We start from the raw sequence: 21,648 nt of genomic DNA, 5'->3' as shown, positions 1-21,648 counted from the left end.
GATAGTAAGTCAAATGCAGATTTGAAAAAGTTGTATTATAGATCCTCTTGGCAAAAATCGAAGTATTTATAATGCTTCTAGCAGAGAGAATGGGTGAAAGGACCTCCAAACCAGCTATGTGGAGGTAGCAAGTTTTGGACGGTTACAGCTATAACAGAGCTAATGCCGGATGGGTAACAATATATTTAGGCAAAGGGTGCTTAAACCTTTTTCCTCAAGTAAATGAAGATAAATCCTATTTAATAGGCATACTAAAAGAATTAAATGAGATAATATATAAGTAATAATAAAAATTGTTAGCATTTATTGAACTACTAGAGGCCCAGTGCACAAAACTCGTGCAAGGAGGGGGGGAGGGTCCCCTCAACCTAGCCTGCACCCTCTCCAATCTGGGACCCCTTGGGGGATGTCCGACTGCTGTTTAGGCCCAATCCCTGGGACATCCCTCTCACAATCCTGGACCGCTGGCTACTAACCGCTCCCCTGCCTGGTTGCCCGTCACTAACCCACCTACCAGCCGGGTTTCCCCACACAGCCTGCTGCTCGGTCGTTTGGTCGCCCCTCACTAACCCCTCCTCCATCCTGGTCACCTCATGCAGCCTGTTCAGTCGTCAGTTCGGTTGCGATAGTCGCTTAGGCTTTTATATAGATAAACTAATATTTATGGAGCATTTAACCCAGGCTGTCTGGTTCCAGAGTCTGTGCTCTCATTCCCTGTGATATGCTTTCAAATCCCACTATGCCACTTACTAGCTGGGCAATTTGGGGCAAATTACCTAACATCTCAGGCTCTGTTTTTTCTTCTAGAAAAATATAGTTATAATGCCTTTCGCATAGGCCTCACAACTAATAAATGTAGTTCCTTCCTCATAGGGTTGTAGAAAGAATGAGTTAATATTGGTACAGTAGGTCTTTGAATAAAGTCATTTCTTTCAATGTCATTTTGTTATAATGATGAGAAATGGTAGGAATTTAACTGTCTACATCAATTAACCTATTATATAGTAAACTTCGTTTCATTATACATCGTTTTGCTTAAAGTCGCAAAACCTATTGATATTAATTAAGTAAGGATTTAAGAGCTAAGAAACATGTCTGCTGAGGGGGGCGGGGGGGGGGGGGGGTAAGGGCATGTGCCGGGGGTAGGGGAGGCCAGGGGAAGGTCAATGGGGAAAAAAGGAGACATATGTACTACTATTTGTAATACTTTAAACAAGAAAATAAAATTTAAATAAATAAAAGAAAGAGCCCTGGCCGGTTTGGCTCAGTGGATAGAGCGTTGGCCTGCGGACTGAAGGGTCCCAGGTTCGATTCCAGTCAAGGGCATATGCCTTGGTTGTGGGCACATCCCCAGTGGGAGGTGCGCAGGAGGCAGCTCATCAATGTTTCTCTCCCATCAATGTTTCTAACTCTCTATCCCTCTCCCTTCCTCTCTGTAAAAAATCAATAAAATACATTAAAAATATATGAAAGAAAGAAAGAAAAGAAAGAAAGCAGGAGGGAGGGAGGGAGGGAGGGAGGGAGGGAGGGAGGGAAAGAGAGAGAAAGAGTGTCTGGTACCTACTAAGTAACCACTAAATGTTAGCTATTATTGTCATTTTTCTTGTGTGCTAGTCACTATCCTGAGTTACAGTATCTCATTTAATCCCTCTTAACACTCCATTAACTCACCTTTACAGAGGAGGAAATACAGGTCAGATTGAGGATCAGACTCCAAGTGTGTCTTGTTCTAGAGCCTATGCTGTTTTCTGCTCTGCTCTTTGACAAGCATCTGGTGCCTAGTATGATGCTTAACACAGTAAGTAACCACATTTACTATGTAAACAGTACTGTACTTTCTTTTAGTGCTTTACAAAAGGAGATTAACCAGTGCAGATGCCCAGTGTTATAGATTGGCATGGTGTTTTTGTGTGGTTTTTTTTTTTGGTCTCAGTTCTACAGCCCACAGCTATGGAGCTAGAGTTTAAGGTGGTCCATGCCTGTCCCTGTACAATCCACACCTACCCCTGCAGAGAGGCTTGGTGTCTTGGGATGAATAGAGACCTCTTAGCTGGCTGTCCCCCTGGGGTAGGCCTAGGACAGACTCATGATTTGGCTCTTCCCTGCAAGGTCCTTGGCTGGGGACTTGGCCTGTGTTCAGTGGAAAGGTGCCCTGTACTGTGTTTTACTAGACGAGTAATAAGATATTCCTCGCACTTTCACTCCCTCAGGTACAATTGCCAAACTTTTCTTTCTTCAGAGCCTGATTATTTTGTCTAAATGGTGAGCTGATTCCCTAAACCTGAAATTTCTGAGAATGAAAGTTATTCCATGGGGGTTATAAGAACTAAATGAATCATTTTAGGTTTTCCAGGGAGATCAGACATCTGGAGACAAAAACGGCACAAAGAGATCAAAGTACTACATGTGAAAAAAGCATGAGACACATTGGCCACCCCCATCTGCAGTGCCTTTGCAGCAGGTCTAGTTTTAGACCTGCACTTTCCTTCCTTTAAGTACTTTACATTCTAGAAACAGTGGGAACCAGGGATCTCAGCATTGCTGTGGTGTCTGCATGGCCAAAATATCCAGATTTCATTTCTTTCTCTGCAACTAAAACTCCCTTTCAGAATCCACAGTGGGCAATTTCCAGCTCTGTTGGGGGAAATAAGGCATCCTCAGCCAGAGGAAAGGGACTAACAAAGCTGAGGAACCTACTGGCCCTAACTAGTAAAACTCCCCATTTGACCCCATCCTTCTTAAAAATTACTGATCTACAAAGAAATCCATTTCTAACCATCTCAATGTGTACTGAACCAGGAATTGAATGACCTAGGGCAGTGACGGCGAACCTATGACACGCGTGTCAGAGGTGACACACGAACTCATTTTTTTGGTTGATTTTTCTTTGTTAAATGGCATTTAAATATATAAAATAAATATCAAAAACATAAATCTTTGTTTTACTATGGTTGCAAATATCAAAAAATTTCTATATGTGACACGGCACCAGAGTTAAGTTAGAGTTTTTCAAAATGCTGACACGCCGAGCTCAAAAGGTTGGTCATCACTGACCTAGAGCTATCCCTGGCTGTCACTGGTTAACTGGGTGACCTTGGGAAAGTCAGTTAACTCATCTGTAAAATGAAGACCAAAACAGATTATCCCAAAGGTTATGTATTGATAGAGCCAAAACTAAAACCCAGCTATTCTTATTTCCTAATCCATTGACCTCTCTCTTCCTTCCTGCCTAATACTAGGCATAATTTAATCCTGACTGAAGTATTCAAAACAGAAGTATGCTGAAGGAGTGAACTATTGATACATGCAACAACACAGATAAAACATTAGGGTAAATTAATGTAGTAAGACACAAAAGGCTACATACTGGGTGATATTTAAATAGTACTAGTTAGACCAAACCAATCTATGGCAATAGAAATGAGATTAGTGGTTGCTTCTGGGGGGAAAAAAAAAAGGTTTAAAGGAACACACCAGCCACAATATTCTTTATCTTGATAGAAGTATAGTTTTCATGGGTGGCTGCATTTTTAAGACTGATCAAATATACATTTAAAATCTGTGTTTCACTATATATAAGTTATATCTTAATGGGGAAAAAAATCTTTCAAAAAAGCATGCTGAAGAAGTTTAGAAGGGAAGGTAATCTAACATTTACTGATCTCAAATTCCTAAAAAGGAATTATATACATTATCTCAAACTCCTAAAAGGGAATTATCTCCATCTACAGATTAGAAAACTGGTTTAATGAGATGAAAATAACTCACCTGAGGCCTCAAAACTAATAAATTAGAAACTTTGGAATAGCCCAGGTTTGTCTACCTCTTTATATTAGGTTGCCTCAGGGAGGGAGACTTCATCCTAGAGGCAAGAGACATACACTCCATTTGATTTCATTGCCCTTTGATCTTGGGAAAGTCCATTTCCCTCTGGCCTCAGTCTAGGGATAGGGAACTTTTTTTCTGCCAAGGGCCATTTAGGTATTTAAGACATCATTCTTGGGCCATACAAAATTATCAACTTAGCCTGGCCGGCATGGCTCAGTGATTGAGCATCGACCTATGAACCAGGAGGTCATGGTTCAGTTCCCAGTCAGGGCATATGCCCCAGGTTGTGGGCACAATCCTCAGTGTGGGGCGTGTAGGAGGCAGCCAATCAATGATTCTCTCTCATCACTGACGTTTCTATCTCTCCATCTCTAAAATCAATAAAAACATATATTTTTTAAAAAGCGGTGGTACATTTACACAGTGAAATACTACTTGGCCATAAAAAGAAAGGAAACCTAACCTTTTGCAACAGCATGATGGACCTGTAGAGTATTATGCTAAGTGAAATAAGCCAGTCAGAGAAAGATAGATATCATGATTTCACTTAAATGTGGAATCTAATGAATAAAATAAACAAAATAGAAACAAACTCATAGATACACTAACAGCTGTCAGAGGGGAAGGGAGTTGGGGGTCTGGGTGAAATAGTTGAAGGGATTAAGAAGAAGAAAAAACATGCAAAAAACTCATAGACACAACAGTATGGTGATTACCAGAGGGAAATGGGGGGTGGGAACAGGCAAAGAGGGTAAAGAGGATAAATGATGATGGAGGGAGACTTTTTGGGTGGTGAACATACAATATAATATACAGATGATGTATTATAGAATCGTACACTTGAAACAATGTCAACCCGATATATTCAATGAATTTTTTTAAATGCTAAGAATGCTCTGAGTTCCCACAGACTTATAGGACTATCTCAGAGAAGCAGTGGGATACAGGAGAGAGGGGTCTGCCACTATTAACTGTGTGACCCTAGGAAGTCACTTCATCTCTCTAAACCTCAGTTTTTCCATCTATAAAACTGAGATACCACCATCAACCTCAAGGATAATCTGTATATAGTACATAGCACTTATGAAAACTCAACAAATGTGAGATACAGTGGGGCCTTGACTTACGAGTTTAATTTGTTCCCAGACTGAGCTCGTTAAGGAGCTCGTTAACTCAAATTACTCTCTTAACTCAATGCAAAAAATCTGCCGAGAGACAGCTGGTATCTCAAAAAACTCGTTAGTCGGGACACTCGTAAGTCAAGGCCCCACTGTATACTCACACTCACACACACAGATACCCATCCACATACACACTCATATACACCCTAAAAAACTGGTATAAGTTTTAGAGCTAATATAGTACCTAGCACAGAGTCTAACTGAATAAATGATTATTTATCTTCTGTAGCTGTTATCTACAGAAGAATGAATGCATTGATACTCAGAATAGAAAAACACTGGGGTCCCTTAGCATCAGCATCACCTGGAAACTTGTAAGAAATGCAAATTCTAGGCCCTCACTCAAATTACTAAATCAGAAAATCTGGAGGTAGAGTCTAGCAATTTGTGTTTTAAAAAGCCCTCCAGGTCATCCTCATGCATACTTAAGTTTTAGTACCAATGACTTAGAGCAAGGTTTGATTGTTTTTATAAAGGGCCACATAAATGTTTTAGCTTTATAGTTTGTTACAACTACTCAACTCTGCCATTGAAGTGTGAAAGCAGCCATAAATGATATATAAATGAATGAGCATGGCTCTGTTTCAATAAACCTCTATTACAAAAACAGGCAATGAGGTTTGGGAACTAGATAGAGGTGGTGCTTGCACAACATTGTGAATGTAATTATTCACTTTAAAATGGTTAGTTTTGTGGTATGTGAATTTCACCTCAATAAATTACTTTAAACAAAACACACCCATCAGCAGCAAATTTTTATTAGATGGAAGATACCTAGGGTTGGCTCAAGGAAAGTGGTGACAATTGGCAAGCACTCCTCCACAGAGGACAGGACGCATTCCTGGCTGTGGGGTTGGATACTTATACCTAAGGGTCAGGGTCACCTGCTTAACTTTGACCACTCAGAGAGCTCTTCCCTTGGGCACTCAATATCACCAGTGCTGGCAAGAAAGAGCCTGCAATGAGCTAGTTCAACTTGGCTATCAGTTCTTCCAGTTCTGGCCGAGCTTTGAACCTTCCCTTGAAGTCTTCTTCAGTGTGCTGGGGAGAAGAAAAATAAGTGGGAATTACTGCAGAACTTTCAATTACTCAAATACGCACAGCATCAGAAAAGGATCCACCTACCACCTCTGTAGAGAATGCATCACAATTCAACTAGCTTTATTGAGGATCTATTATATACCAGACTTGTATTAGCTACCATGGATTCTAAGCTGAATTGGATTTCCTCCCTGCCTTAAATGAACATATGGTTTGGTGACAGAAGACAGATTTATAAAGAACTAATGTCAAAACTCTATACGTACCACAATAAAAGCACTTAAAAAAAGAGAGAATGCCAAAATTCCCCATTAACAATAGGAAATAACAGATGCAGGACTGGATTATTTCAAATCAGCATGACCAGCACATTTTCTCCCTATATACAGATCTATAGTAATAAGCAAAGGTTTAATAAGCATGGACTCAGAACAAGGGAGCTGCATGAAGCAAATGGCATCAGTCTAAGACGACCCGATGTATTTGTGTCATAATACGGATCATCTTGGCAACAAGACCCAAATATTCAGTATTGAGGCTAAAGTTCCTACGGTATTCCAAGTTCTCCATGGCAAACTTCATTCTGACTGGTATTCTTCACTGAATATATTCAGTCGGTATAGTTAAGTTTCAAATATCCACGAACTTTTTCTATAAAATACATTTCCCCATTTGTGTTCTGATTACTTATACTGTATGTGACCTTAAATGATGCTCTTTCTGCTATACAACTGCCTAAGGGGGAGAATTTTGAGGTGTGATGGGCTCAAGCCTAACATCAGGATGCTGTGATGGATTTCAGCTTGTGGTCCATAAGGCATCATCCCTGAAGAGCCAGAATAATGATCACAGTAGTACCAGCCTGCACACTTTTCCTGATTATTATCTGGGCTAAATTATCCACATTTCTTTATTGTTTCCAAAACCACGTAGTCTAGATATTTTGAGCACAGGTGGGCCACCAGGGGACTCTTCTCAAACTAGCACCTACCTCCTTCACTGACAATTTGACTCCTTCAGGAAGATTGCTTCGGATTATTTCCAAGAAAATCTCTGCAAATGTAGCACTCAAACCGCTTATCTGCAAAAGAAAAGATGCTCTAAGAGAGAGGCTGAGTCCTAAACGGTGGTTAGAGTGTCGACCTGTGGACTGAAGGGTCTCGGGTTTGATTCCAGTCAAGGGCACATACTGTGGTGGCAGGTTCGATCCCCGGCAATAGTCAGGGTGCATGTGGGAGGCAACCAGTTGATGTACCTCTCTCTCTGTTTCTCCCCCTCCCTTCCATTCTCTCTAAAAAATATCAATGGAGAAAACATCCTCGGGTGAGGATTAACAAAAAGAAAAAGAGGTGCCGAAAGCTAGGCGAGTGGGAGACATGGCATGGGCTCAACTGTCAGCTCCAGCAGAGCTAAGCGGCCGCCTTGGGTGAAGGATTATCAGCCAGAGCTGGTTTCAGAGCCCATCTCTACAGGATTTCTCTGCCAGGGTGTCTGCTTGCTGAGAAGGTCATGTCCAATATCTGCTCCTGTAGGCAATGGATGGCATAGCTGGACCAAAGAAATGAACAAATCCAGGATGACTTTGAGTCAATTCAAGTTAACCCATACAGACCAGGACCTGACTGGTGTCAGACCCTGTGCTAAGAATTCAGAGGTGAATCAGAAATGTGGTAGAAGGGTATGAAGGGGGCTTCAGAAACCCACTAGAGAAGTACCGACCTAAATTAATCAGGGGAGGTCAAAGAAAGCTTCTGGATGGAGTCTCGAAGAAAAACAGGAGTAAACTAGAGAATTCAACAGTTGTGGGAGTTTTCAAGGCAGAGGAAGTAATATTCAGTAAAATGTGGGGGCACAGCACATTACTAGGGAATTAAAATTAGTTCCATGTGTAGCTGGAATAGAGTATAAAGAAAAGCAAGAGAATAATGAAGGCAGTTAGATGCTGATCTAAAGAGTTCAAATTTGATCCTACAGCCTTCAGTGGCAAGTCAGATCTGTCATAAGATATATCTCAAATAATTTATTTATTATAATATTTAAAGAAACAAAGATTTTAAGTACTTTAATTATTTTAAAAATTAACATAGATTTAAGGTGTTACTGCCTTACCATTCATTACCTTGCTGACATGTTTCTTGAGTGGATAAAAAAGAAGTGATATCCATTGGAATATTATTTGGCAATACTGGTAAAAAGGAAGGAAGTAATAATACATGCTACAACATGGATGAACCTTGAAAACAGTATGCTAAGTGAAAGAAATTGGATATAACTCTATTTAAATGAAATATCCAGAAGAGGTAAAACCATAAAGGCAGAAAGTAGATTAGTGGTTGCTAAGAGTCAGGGGAATGGGGAAGAGGAATGACTATTAATGGGTTCAGAGTTTCTTTTGGGGTTGATGAAAATGTTCTAATATTGACTGTGGTGATGGTTGCATAATTTTGAATATATTAAAACCCACTTAATTGTACATTTTAAGTGAGTAAATTGTATTGCATGGGAATAAAAGTCAATAAAGATGTAAAAAAATGGGGGTAATGTTAACTGTGAATTTTTAATAATAGCTCTGGGCACTTTCATGATAGTGTGGTTGTCACCCATCTGTCTCTGCAATAAAATGACAGAGAACCACTGCTAGAACTAAAGGGAAGCAACTGAGGGGTTTTAAGCAGGAAAATGACATGTGAAAGTAAAGCAAAGTTGATGAATCTAAAAGATTTTTGGGGGTAGAAGCTTTAGAATTTGGTGAATGAATGGATACTAGAGAGCAAAGAAGGATCAAGCATTAGACTCAATGGTGAAGAAGATTCTAGAGACAGAGGAACAGTTCCTCTACAATTAGTTTATAAGCATTGAGTGCAGGGCACCTGTGGAACATCCCCATGGAGAAGTCCAGTAGACAAATGGATATCAGATTTGAAGCTTAACCTAGAGATCAAGAGTGGAGATCTAGGCATTGTCGATATATAATGACGGTTACTAAGGTCAGGCGAATGAATGAGATTGCATAGAGGAAAGGGATTACATAAGGAGAGATGGAGGGATCAAGAACTGAAACCTGCAGAACATCATCGTTCAAGGGGCAGGCTAGAGGAAGAGACGGGCTTGGTAGAAGGAGGAAGAATGTACAGAGAAGAACCAGGAGAGGCAAATACATTTCAAGTTTCTCCCAGAATACTTACCTGAACTACTCGCTCATGGGTGGTAAGAATTGCATCCACAAACATTTTTCTGCCCTGCTCCGGTAGCTGCAACACCTCCATGGTTTTGGTGGGCATCGCATAACTGTGGGAAGAAAGAGTCAGCTATGGCGAGGGTTCCCTTAAGCCAACAGCACCACTCAGGGTAGTCCCTGAGTACAGCCACTAGTGCATGCAGAGCTCCTGGAATCCAGGGCTGTTATCTGCAGCCGGGGCAAAGTAATCAGATCCTCTTAAGCCTCCTCCAGAAGTCTCTAAACTTCCTGAAGCAACAGATGATGTCGAATACTTTTCTGCATCTCCAATCTTGCCTGATATAACACTGAATAATACCTGGTGCTTAATAAGTATTTGCTGCTATTAGAGAATAGCCAATTCTAAAAGAATCACTAGGTATGCTTTGGAGAATACCTTGGGGTATTTCCCCTCTTCTGGAGAAATGAGGCCTGAAACCCAATTGTTTTAGAGCAGGATTTCTCAACCTTAGCACTATTGACATCTTTGACCAGATAATTCATTGTTGTGGGGGGCTGGCCTACATTTCCCTAAGCTCTCCCTACTAGATGCCAGTAGTACCCCCCAAGTGGTGACAATCAAAATTATCTCCAGACATTGTTAAATGTCCCCTAGTTGAGAACCACTGTAGAATCTGTGCTTGCTATAATCACCTTCAGCAGATCTACATGCTACAGTGGAAAGAGCACTGGACTCGGGGTCAAATGTTGGCCCTGCCACTTACTAGCAATATTTACTAAGGCGAGGCACTCCCCCCTCTGAGAAGAGGATTATAATCTAGGCCTATAGCAATAGATTTTGTGAGGATCAGGTCTGATAGGACTGATGGCTAAACAGAAATGTGGTTCATCAAACTAAAGATAAATGGAATAATAACAGTAGAATTTCTGAATTTTCATGCCACAGAAAGCTTCATTAATTAAAAGCAGGGGGGCATGGTCCTCTACAGATGGACTGCTACAAAAGGAAGTTTGGTGTAATGGAAAATTGATTAGAGACATGACAGTCAGTCCTAGATTTAAATGTTGGCTCTCCTACTTATTACCTATTTGACCTTGGACAAATTAATTCAGCTTTCTGAGTCTCAGATTCTTCAGCTCTAAGATGAGGATAATAATAACTAGTTATAGGGTTGTTGCAATGGTTAAATGATTAAACTAGTTATTATTTGCCTGATTTACTGTGCCTACAAATGCCAGTTCCCTTGCTCTATAAACAGTGAGTAAATGCTAGGTATTGCAAATTCTTCCAGGCAGTCTCCCTAAATAACATCCCCTCCCACGTTTCTGATCTCCTCTTCCAATTCAAATTTGATAGTACTCATATATGAAATAAAATGACACATAGGGTTGTTATGGAAGATCAAGTAAAATAACCATGTAAAAGCTTTCAGGAATGTAAAACATGCTATTTTTCCTTTTTGACATTCTGCAGATAAGACTAAAGGGAGTTGTCCATTCCTGCTACTGAGCATACATTTTATCCTTCAACACTTATTTTACTAAGATTTCATTGATTTGTTTACTTATTCATCCATTCATTTAATAAACACTTACCGAGAGCCTCCTCTGTCCTAGGCACTCTGGTGGGCATTATGTAGCTTGTGCTTAAAAGGAGTTCACTAGGAGTGTTTTGTACAGACAGGTAAGTAGATGAACATCTTCACCACAGTAAGACAGAGACAATAACAGGGATGTACCAAATATTATAGGGACAAGAGGAAGAGAAGTGGGGATCAGGAAAGGCTTCATAGATGAAGCAGTATCAAGATGTAAAGAATGAACAGAGTTGTTTGCCCCCAAAAGTGCAGCAGTTATCTAAAGGCAAGGAGACATGAGAGGCTCTCAAAGAGAACCAACAGAAAAGCCAGACATAGTTTGATAAGGAACTACTGGGAACTCTGGTCATTAAAGTAGAATAGGCCTTTGAGTAGTAAGAGTATAATTTTCCATTCGTTTCTATACTTTTCAGATTTTCTATAATAAACATTGCTTGAATAATCACATAGTAAAAACAGAAGGGAAGAAATGAAATAACAATTTCAAGAGTCAACTTATCAAGATAAAATAATGTTACCTTTTGGGAATACTGCCTAAGACAGGGCAGAAGGGAGCCGGCTGGGGTGCTAGGGAACTTAGAATCTGTGGACTCTACTATATATAAGATACACCTCCATTTTAAACAATGTAAGTGGACTTAAACAAGAAAGAAAGAGTAGCCTTTAAGAGAGTGGTGCTGGGTGATGCTGTTCCTCTCCAAAGAGCACAGGGGCTAGGATCAGCTTTAGACTTGGAAGCTGCTCCCAGATGAGTCATATTTCCATCTCTCCAGGCAACTGCTCAGCAAGGGAGGACCTGCATGTAAGTTAAGGGACCTGCATGTAAGGCCCCTTCCTCTCCTCTTCTAGGTTAGCTGCAGCTATAGCAAAGCAGACCATTTATAGAACAAAAGCCAGCACACTGCTCCTTTGCCCAATTCCCCCTCAAGGTCAAAGCACTACCCCACACTCCCAGAGGAAAATGGATCATGATGAAATGAAAGTCAAAAGAAAAAATTATTTCATCTCTGAAAAGCTGGGCAGTGAGAATGCGTAACCATACAGAGGTCTAAAAACCTCAATCAATGCAGAGAAGAGAGTTGCTGAAAATAAATATCTCTTTATGCTCTGTGCTATTTGGAGCAAAGAGTCAGGAAGAGGCAAAAAAAAAAAAAAAGGCACATCATTCATTTTGCTGTTCTAGGAATCATGCCCATGCCTATTGGAACTCAGTCCAAATCAACGAATATTGATTCATTGCCTACTATGTGTCAGGTACTAGGCAAGGTCTTAGGATTATTAGACAGACGGCTGATGGGGACAGACACAATCCTTGCCTTATGGATCTTAGAGTCTAATAAGGAAGACTAATAAAAGTCAAGTAATTACAAGGATAAGAAATGACTGCTATGAAAGGGAAGTTAAGTAACCTTCACTTCTACTAAAGACATAATATAGAAACTAATTTAAGAGTTTCTGTAAAGAAGTGACATTCAAGATGAAACCTAAGGAAAAAGCAGGAGTTAGGTGAAGGGGAAAGAGTATTATAAGCTCTGGAGAGCATATGCAAAGGTCCTTGGGTGGGAAGGGGCAAAAACAAAGCTAGTGAAATTGGAGGGGAAGGGAGAAGGAAGTATGAGTTAAAAGCAAGAGAGGCAAGCCCAGACACCCTGGGGCACTTGGTATAAAGCCATGTGAGGACCTTTAATTTGATCCTAAAGGAATGGGAAACCATGGAAGGAATTTACGTATGGGAGTAACATGACCTTACTTCCATTCGAGAAGCATCGCAATGAAAGCTGTGTGGAGTACTAGTTAGGAGGAATTGAGAATTTGGAGAGAAAAAAAAGTGGGTTCAAATCCAGATCTTGCCATTTATTAGGTATACTAGAAGCCCGTTGCATGAAGAGATTTGTGCAATAGGCCTTCCCTTCCCTTGGCTGCCGGCACCGGTTTTCCTCCGGCACCCAGGACCCAGGCCTTCGCTGCTCGGGTCTGGAGCCTTCAGTCTTCACTGCTCCGGCCAGAGCCTTCAGTCTTTGCTCCGCTGCTTCACGCCTACGTATGCAAATTAACCGCCATCTTTGTTGGGTTAATTTGCATACTCTCCTGATTGGCTAGTGAGCGTAGCGGAGGGATGGTCAATTTACATGTTTGTCTATTATTAAGTAAGATGGCTATAGGCAGGCTTTAATAATTAGTTATCCCATCTAATGAAAGAGTAATATGCAAATTGACCATCACTTCAACACATAAGATGGCCGCCCCCATGTGGACACAAGATGGCTAGCAGGGGAGGGCAGTTGTGGGTGATCAGGCCAGCTGGGGAGGGCAATTGGGAGGGACCAGGCCTAAAAGGGAGGGCAGTTGGGGGCAATCAGGCCTGCAGGGGAGGACAGTTCGGGGGGACCCAGGTCTGCAGAGGAGGGCAGTTGGGGCGGACAGGCCTGCAAGGGAGGGCAATTGGGGGGAACCAGACCTGCAGGGGAGGGCAGTTAGGGGCAACCAGGCCGGCAGGGGAGGGCAGTTAGGGGCAATTGGCCTGGCAGGGGAGGGCATTAAGGGCGACCGGGCTGGCAAGAGAGGGAAGTTAGGGGTGACCGGGCCAGCAGGAGAGGGAAGTTGGGGGTGACCAGGCCTGCAGGGGAGGGCAGTTAGGGGTGACTGGGCCTTCAGGGGAGGGCAGTTGGGGGCAACCAGGCCTTCAGGGGAGGGCAGTTGGGGGCAATCGGGCTGGCAGGGGAGCAGTTAGGCATTGATCAGGCTGGCAGGGGAGTGGTTAGGGACAATCAAGCAGGCAGGCAGGCAGGCAGGCGAGTGGTTGGGAGCCAGCAATCCTGGATTGTGAAAGGGATGTCTCAGATTAGAGAGGGTGCAGGCTGGGCTGAGGGACACACACACCCCCGTGCACAAATTTTGTGCACCGGGCCTCTAGTAATAACAATAACAATAATAATAATAATAATAATAATAATAATAATAATAGCAGCCAAGAGTTGCTGGCAACTGTTGTAAGCACTTTAAATATATCAACTCCCTTAATTTTTACAATAGTCTTTTTAGGTAGGTACTTTAACTCCATTTCATAGATGAGGAAACTAAGACACAAAGAGGTTAAGTAAACTGCCCAGTGTCAGACAATAAGAATACGGTAGCCCTGGCTCATATAGCTCAGTTGGTTGAGTGTTGTCCCATGCACCAAAAGGTAGCTGGTTCGATTTCCAGTCAAGGCACATGCCTGGGTTTCAGGCTCAATCTCCAGGAGGGGGCATATAGGAGGCAGCCAATTGATGTTTCTCTCTCTCTTTCTCCCCTCCCTCTCTCTCTCAAATCAATAAAAACATATTGAAAAAAAAAGAAGAAGAATATGTCAGAGCACAAGTAAAACCTGGATGGTTTGGCTCCAGAGTTGAGCTTTGATTCACTATGTACAAAGTGCTTGTTTGAATTAAGTAAGAATATATAAAAAAGTACTTATCAGAGTGGCTGGCTGACGGTAGCTCAACAAATGCTACTGCCTTCTTGCCTTTACCCAAATACAGCCAGAGTTTTCCACAGCTGGGTTTTATTCTTTTTATTTTTTTAATCCTCACCCAAGGATATTTTTCCATTGATTTTTAGAGAGAGTGGAAATGAGAAGAAAAGAGAGAAATATTGATGTGAGAGAAACATATCAACTGGTTGCCTCCTGCACGAGCCCTGACCAGGGCCTGGGCTGGGGAGGAGCCTACAACCAAAGTACGTGCCCCTGACCAGAACTGTACCTAGGACCCTTAGGTCCGCAGGCTGACCCTCTATCTACTGAGCCAAAACGCCTAGGGCTACAGCTGGGTTTTAAAAACAGCACCTTTTAAAAAGTCCTGAAAATTTAAAACACTATTCCAGGGAGTTGATTCACTGTAGGTAAGATAACACTGTGTAAATGAAATTTAATGTTTCTTTGCTACCACAACTTCTGAGAAGCTACCCCTAATCCCTGCCAGCTGGGGGGGAAAAAAATCTCTTTAAAAAAAAAATTATTGATTTTTTTACAGAGAGGAAGGGAGAGGGATAGAGAGTTAGAAACATCGATGAGAGAGAAACATCGATCAGCTGCCTCCTGCACAACCCTACTGGGGACGTCCCCACAACCAAGGTACATGCTCTTGACCGGAATCGAACCTGGGACCCTTCAATCTGCAGGCCAATGCTCTATCCACTGAGCCAAACCAGTTACGGCGAAAAAAATCTCTTCATTAATTATTATTATTTAGAATGTTGCAATATGTCATTCTCTGCTAAATGCTATCATATACTATTTTATTTAATTTTCAGAACTCAGAGAAATAAGAAAATTATCATCCCATAAAGAAGAGGTAACTGAGGTTCAGAATTTCCCAAGGTCATATTGCCAATAACTGGTACAACTTGAATTTAAATCAGGTAGTTTGATTCCAGAATTGGTACTGTGTTACTCAAAGTGTGGTCCAGAGACAAGCTGCTGGTGAGCAAACTGCATGGTATCAGTCCAGGAAAAGATAAGGAGCATGCAACAGTCACTAAACACACTATTTAACTCAGCCAACCATTTTTTTTTTCAATAGCAAGACTTTTTTGATGAAGGAAGCAAAGCATGAATGCACATTTTGGCATAAGCTTCTAATATCTTCGTGCAGTGCTACTTGGAAAGGTATTGCTGCTGCTTCCTGAACTGGCACTGTACTTTAACTTTCACTTACCATGTTCCACATTATGTTAAAATTATTTCTGTGTGCTTGTGTGCACACACACATGTACATATAATCCCTGAAATCAGGAACATTCACCTTAGTATCATCCAGTTAAAATGCCTAGTACAGTGCTTACCACATGAGCAAGAAAGGGCTCAATCAATAGATTTTAATCAATTAATTGAAAGCACTGTCATTAAACTTTAGGAAATGTATACCATACAGCTGGATTGTATAGTCATATTGAAGAACCTGTCATTCTTTCAACAATGGCTTAGGAGAGAACCAAGATGGCGGCATAGGTTAACGCCGGAGTTTGCTGCCTTGAACAACTACTTCAAAAGTGAAACTAAAAAACGGAACGGACATCACCCAGAACCACAGGAACGCTGGCTGAGTGGAAGTCCTACAACTAGGAGGAAAGAGAAACGCATACGGACACTCAGAGGAGGCGCAGTGCTGAAGTCAAATTCTGAGGTGCGGAGTGCGCGGAGCGGGCTGGCGGCGGAGGGCACGGTTGGCGTTTTCAATCGGGAGGGAGTCGCAGACTCTGAGCTCCAGATACAGGCGAGTCTTTAGGGACTCAGACTCATGGGAGAAGCGGGACTGTCTGGCTTCGGTCAGAGCGAGTGCAGCTTTCTCTCCGAGGTTTGCAGCGGGTGCTGGGACTCAGAGAGGCAGAGCCCCTGGGGACAGGACTGAGAGCTGCCATAACTGCTCTCTCCGGCCCACCCTGTTGATCCTGTGCGACCCGCCCCGCCCAAGCCCTGCACACAGGCATTTGCCGGATAGCCTCAGGCAAAGGCTAGATTAGCACCTCCCTAGAGGACAGAAGTTCTCTCACTGCAGACACAGCTGATTCTCACAGCCACTTGGCCTGGAGGTCAAACCCTCCCTGGTATTGGCTACAACAATCAAGGCTTAACTACAAGACTGCGCACAAAGACCACTAGGGGGTGCACCAAGGAAGCATAACAAAATGCGGAGACAAAGAAACAGGACAAAATTGTCAATGGAAGATATAGAGTTCAGAACCACACTTTTAAGGTCTCTCAAGAACTGTTTAGAAGCCGCCGATAAACTTAATGAGATCTACAAGAAAACTAATGAGACCCTCGATCTTATATTGGGGAACCAACTAGAAATTAAGCATACACGGACTGAAATAACGAATATTATACAGACTCCCGACAGCAGACCAGAGGAGCGCAAGAATCAAGTCAATGATTTGAAATGCGAGGAAGCAAAAAACACCCAACTGGAAAAGCAAAATGAAAAAAGAATCCAAAAATGCGAGGATAGTGTAAGGAGCCTCTGGGACAGCTTCAAGCGTACCAACATCAGAATTATAGGGGTGCCAGAAGATGAGAGAGACCAAGATATTGAAAACCTATTTGAAGAAATAATGACAGAAAACTTCCCCCACCTGGTGAAAGAAATGGACTTACAGGTCCAAGAAGCGCGGAGAACCCCAAACAAAAGGAATCCAAAGAGGACCACACCAAGACACATCATAATTAAAATGCCAAGAGCAAAAGATAAAGAGAGAATCTTAAAAACAGCAAGAGCCGAAACCGGTTTGGCTCAGTGGATAGAGCGTCGGCCTGCAGACTGAAGGGTCCCAGGTTCGATTCCGGTCAAGGGCATGTACCTGGGTTGCGGGCACATCCCCAGTGGGAGATGTGCAGGAGGCAGCTGCTCGATGTTCCTCTCTCATCGATGTTTCTAACTCTCTATCTCTCTCCCTTCCTCTCTGTAAAAAATCAATAAAATATATATAAAAAAACAAAAACAAAAAAACAGCAAGAGAAAGAAACTCAGTTACCTACAAGGGAATACCCATACGACTGTCAGCTGATTTCTCAACAGAAACTTTGCAGGCCAGAAGGGAGTGGCAAGAAATATTCAAAGTGATGAATACCAAGAACCTACAACCAAGATTACTTTATCCAGCAAAGCTATCATTCAGAATTGAAGGTCAGATAAAGAGCTTCACAGATAAGGAAAAGCTAAAGGAGTTCATCACCACCAAACCAAGATTATATGAAATGCTGAAAGGTATCCTTTAAGAAGAGGAAGAGGAAGAAAAAGGTAAAGATACAAATTATGAACAACAAATATGCATCTATCAACAAGTGAATCTAAGAATCAAGTGAATAAATAATCTGATGAACAGAATGAACTGGTGATTATAATAGAATCAGGGACATAGAAAGGGAATGGACTGACCATTCTTGGGGGGAAAGGGGTGTGGGAGATGCGGGAAGAAACTGGACAAAAATCGTGCACCTATGGATGAGGACAGTGGGTGGGGAGTGAGGGCGGAGGGTGGGGCGGGAACTGGGAGGAGGGGAGTTATGGGGGGGAAAAAAGAGGAACAAAAGTAATAATCTGAACAATAAAGATTTAATTAAAAAAAAACAATGGCTTAATGTTCCCCATGTGGCAGGCAGGCCCTGGTCTAGGTGCTGAAGAAATAAAGAACACAGTCCCCATCTAATCAGTGGGGAGAGGAGCTGACAGACGAATAGACGATTACAGCCCAAAGCACTAAGTGACATGATAGAGGTGCATGTCAAGTGCTGAAAGAACAACTGACTCTCTGGGGCATCAGAAATAGATAAAGCATATCTTTAGGCCTAACACAATTGAAGTACTATCTGCTGTGAGAGATAAAATCACACCTTATTATACAGTCTTCCAAATAGCACATTTAGCGCAATTATACTCTAAGTTATAAAGGTTCAAAAGTTCATATTTGGCTTAATGACTTAAAATAAGACCCTATAGCCCGACTGGTGTGGCTCAGTTGGTTGAGCATCATCCTATGCACCATGAGGTTGCTGGTTCAATTCCCAGTCAGGCACATGCCCTGGTTGTGGGCTCGATCTCCAGTAGGGGGCATGAAGAAGGCAGCTGATGGATGTTTTTCTCTGATCGATGTTTCTATCTCTCTCTGAAATCAATAAAAACATATTTTTAAAAAAAGATCCTATAGAATTAAAAATACTGGAGTCAGGCAGAACTAGGTTAAATCCAGGCAATTTACTAGTTCTGTGACTTTTGGCTATTCTGAGACTTGGTTTCTTCATCTGTACAAGGAGAATCCTATCTAATAATAGACAAACATGGTAATTAACCGTACCTTTGCTACCATCACCATTGGCTGATCAGTGCGATATGCAAATTAACCGCCAACAAAGATGGCGGCTAATTTGCATACTGCAGACAGGGCGGGACACCAGGAGCCGCCATCCAGGCCCCCATGTGTGACCCGAGGAGCCACTGGAAAGCCAGGCCGCAGGCAAGGCGGCCCCCCAGGACCCAGGAGTCCGTCGGCGAGGTCTGCAGGCGAAGCAGTGATCAAGCTATGAGGGGGAGGGTCGGGGGGGGGGGGCAGAAGGAGCTACAGGAGGAGCTCTGGCTGGAGACTGAAGACTCCGGCCAGAGCGAGGAGCAAAGACTGAAGGCTCCAGCCGCAGCAAAAACTGTGTCCAGAGCAAAGATGGAAGGCGGTGACCAGAGTGAAGGTCTGGGTCCCAGGAGCCAGAGGAAAACTGGTGCTGGCAACCAGGGGAAAGAAGGCCTATTGCACGAATCTTCGTGCAACAAGCCTCTAGTATATTAATATCTGTCAAGTGAGAAAGAGTATAATTTTTGCCATATCCATATATTGTGCCATGTACTACCTTGTCACAATGGCAAACCACCCCAAGTATTATTTATTAAATATTTTTCTTTAAGTCAACACACTTAAAATTAATTTGAAAAAGAAACTTGAGATGTGGAACAACTGGAACTCATGTTGCTGATGAGGAAAAAAAATGGTACAGCCAATTTGGCAAACAGTTTGGCAGTTTCTTATAAATTTAAACATAAATTACACTTAACCATTTGACCCCACAATCATACTCCTAGAGAAATGAAAACTTAAGTTCTCACAAAAACCTGTACATGTTTATGGTGGCTTTATTCACAATTGCCCCAAACTGAAAACAACACAAATGTTCTTCAGCTGGTGAATGGATAAACATACATGTATTCAATGAAATGCTTATCAGCAACAAAAAGGAACAAACAATCTGACATGGCAATAACATGCATAAATCTCAAATACATTATCTTAAGTGAAGAAATAAAGAGCACAGTCCCCAACTAGTCAGTGGGGAGGCGAGCTGACACATGAATAGGCAATTATAGCCCAAAGCGCTAAATGACATGATAGAGGTATGTGATTCACAAAGAAAAATACTGTATGATTTCATTATTACATTCTGGAAAAGGCAAAAACTATAGGGACAGAAAATAGATCTGTATTTGCCAGGGGCTGGGGGTATGAGGAGGGAACTTCTTGGGATGATGAAAATGTTCTATATCTTGGTTATGATGGTATTTACTCTCTACTGTGTGTATTTGTCAAAACTCAGAAATTGATCACTAAAAGGGTGAATTTTTATTGAATGTAAATTATATATCAATAAACCTGACTTTATGTTCCTACTACAAATGGAAAACCAGTATCAGCTGTCATAAGTAGAAAGTAAGTTAAAAATAAATACAATGAAAACAAAATAATGTTATAAAATTCTAGCTAAATTCTATTGGTAGCCAAAAACGCGAACCAGAGGTTGCCTCTCTGTTATGAAGATTAGGAAGTGTTAGAGTGGTGTTAAGAACATACCAGAACCACACAAAGAATTTACCCTTGACATATTAAATTGAATGAGAGTTTAAAAGGGCATCCCACATTTTCTGAAACACTGAGGTAAGTTATATAAAGTGCCTGGCCTGGAGCAGACAGTGAGTAAATGTTAGTTCTCCTCTCCTACAGTTTTCCAACAAATCCAAAGAGTAAATGAAAAGCAGAGCAAGCAAAGAATACCTAAATAAATGGGGACATATACCATCTTAATGAATCAAAGGAATTAAAATAGATAAAATGTCAATACTTCCTCAAATTTATCTACAGATTCAACACAATCCTAACAAAATTCCATCAGGCTCTTTTCTGTAGAAATCAACAAACTAGTTCTAAAATGTTTATGAAAAACCTAGAATAGCCAGAATAATTTTGAAAAATAAGAACGAAGTTTTAGTTCAGTAATCAAGCTACCGTAATCAAGAAAGATATTGTGGTATTGGCGTAAGCATAGATATATACATCAGTGTAATAGAGAATAGAAATAGATCTAAACATACATGGTTAATTGACTTTCAGAAGGTGTTAAGAAAAATCAATGGAGAAAGAAAATCTTTTTAACAAATGGTATTTGAACAATTGGATATGTATATTAAAAAAAAAAACAAAAAACTTTGACCCATGTCTCACACCATATACAAAAATAACTCCAAATGGATCACAGACCAAAAAGTAAAACTTAAAACTATGGAACTTCTACCAGAAAACATAGGAGAATATCTTTGTGATGTTGGATTAGGCAAAGATTTCTTAGATCTGATACTGAAAGCATGAACAATAAGAGAAAAAACTGATAAGTTGAACTTCATCAAACTTAAACTCCTGCTCTCTAAAAGACTCAGATAAAAAGGTAACAAGATAAGCCATAGACTGGGAGAAAATATTTGCAGAACACATACTGAAAAAGAACTGGTATCCAAAAACAGATTGTAAAAACTTTAATAATTCAGTAATAAAAAACAACCCAATTTTAAAAGTAGACAAAAGATTTGGACACATCATCAAAGAAGATATACATAAGTGAGCCTGTTAGAGTGGTGTTAAGTGAGCCCATGAAAAGATGCTCAACATCATTTATTTATTAGGGAAGTGAAAATTAAAACCACTGTGAGATACCAGTATGTATGTATTAGAATGCCTTTTAAAAAAATTTGACAATACCAAGTACTGACCAGAATAAGGAGTTACTGGAACTCTCATATGTTGCTGGTGGGAATCAAAAATGGTGTATCTAGTTTAGAAACCAGTTTGGCAGTATCTTACAAAGTTAAACATACATTCACTATACAATCCCTAAATCCCAATCTTAGGTAATTATCCAGGAGAAAAGAAGACATATGACCCACAAAACCTGTATGAGAATGATTATGGCAGCTTTGTTAATAATTACCAACAAACTGGAGACAATCCAAAAGTACATCAACTGGTGAATTAA

The 21,648-nt window shown here is 41.2% G+C and overlaps 1 protein-coding gene across 1 annotated transcript in view; it reads right to left on the bottom strand.

The window, feature by feature from the left end:
* Positions 1–5,747: 5,747 nt before the first annotated feature.
* MRPL48 (mitochondrial ribosomal protein L48) overlaps positions 5,748–21,648 on the bottom strand; it is a 53,946-nt gene continuing 38,045 nt past the window's right edge. Inside the window, exons 6-8 of the mRNA XM_081098713.1 lie at positions 9,236–9,338; positions 7,042–7,131; positions 5,748–6,050 (exon numbers count right to left, since the gene is read on the bottom strand). Of these exons, the coding sequence (XP_080954839.1) occupies positions 5,976–6,050; positions 7,042–7,131; positions 9,236–9,338 (268 nt within the window). The 3' untranslated portion in view covers positions 5,748–5,975. The remainder of the gene's footprint in view (positions 6,051–7,041; positions 7,132–9,235; positions 9,339–21,648) is intronic.

The sequence above is a fragment of the Myotis nattereri genome (assembly GCF_964212035.1).
Source record: "Myotis nattereri genome assembly, chromosome: 9".
NCBI classification, from domain to species: Eukaryota; Metazoa; Chordata; class Mammalia; order Chiroptera; family Vespertilionidae; genus Myotis; species Myotis nattereri.
This window is presented reverse-complemented; position numbering and strand designations above follow the sequence as displayed.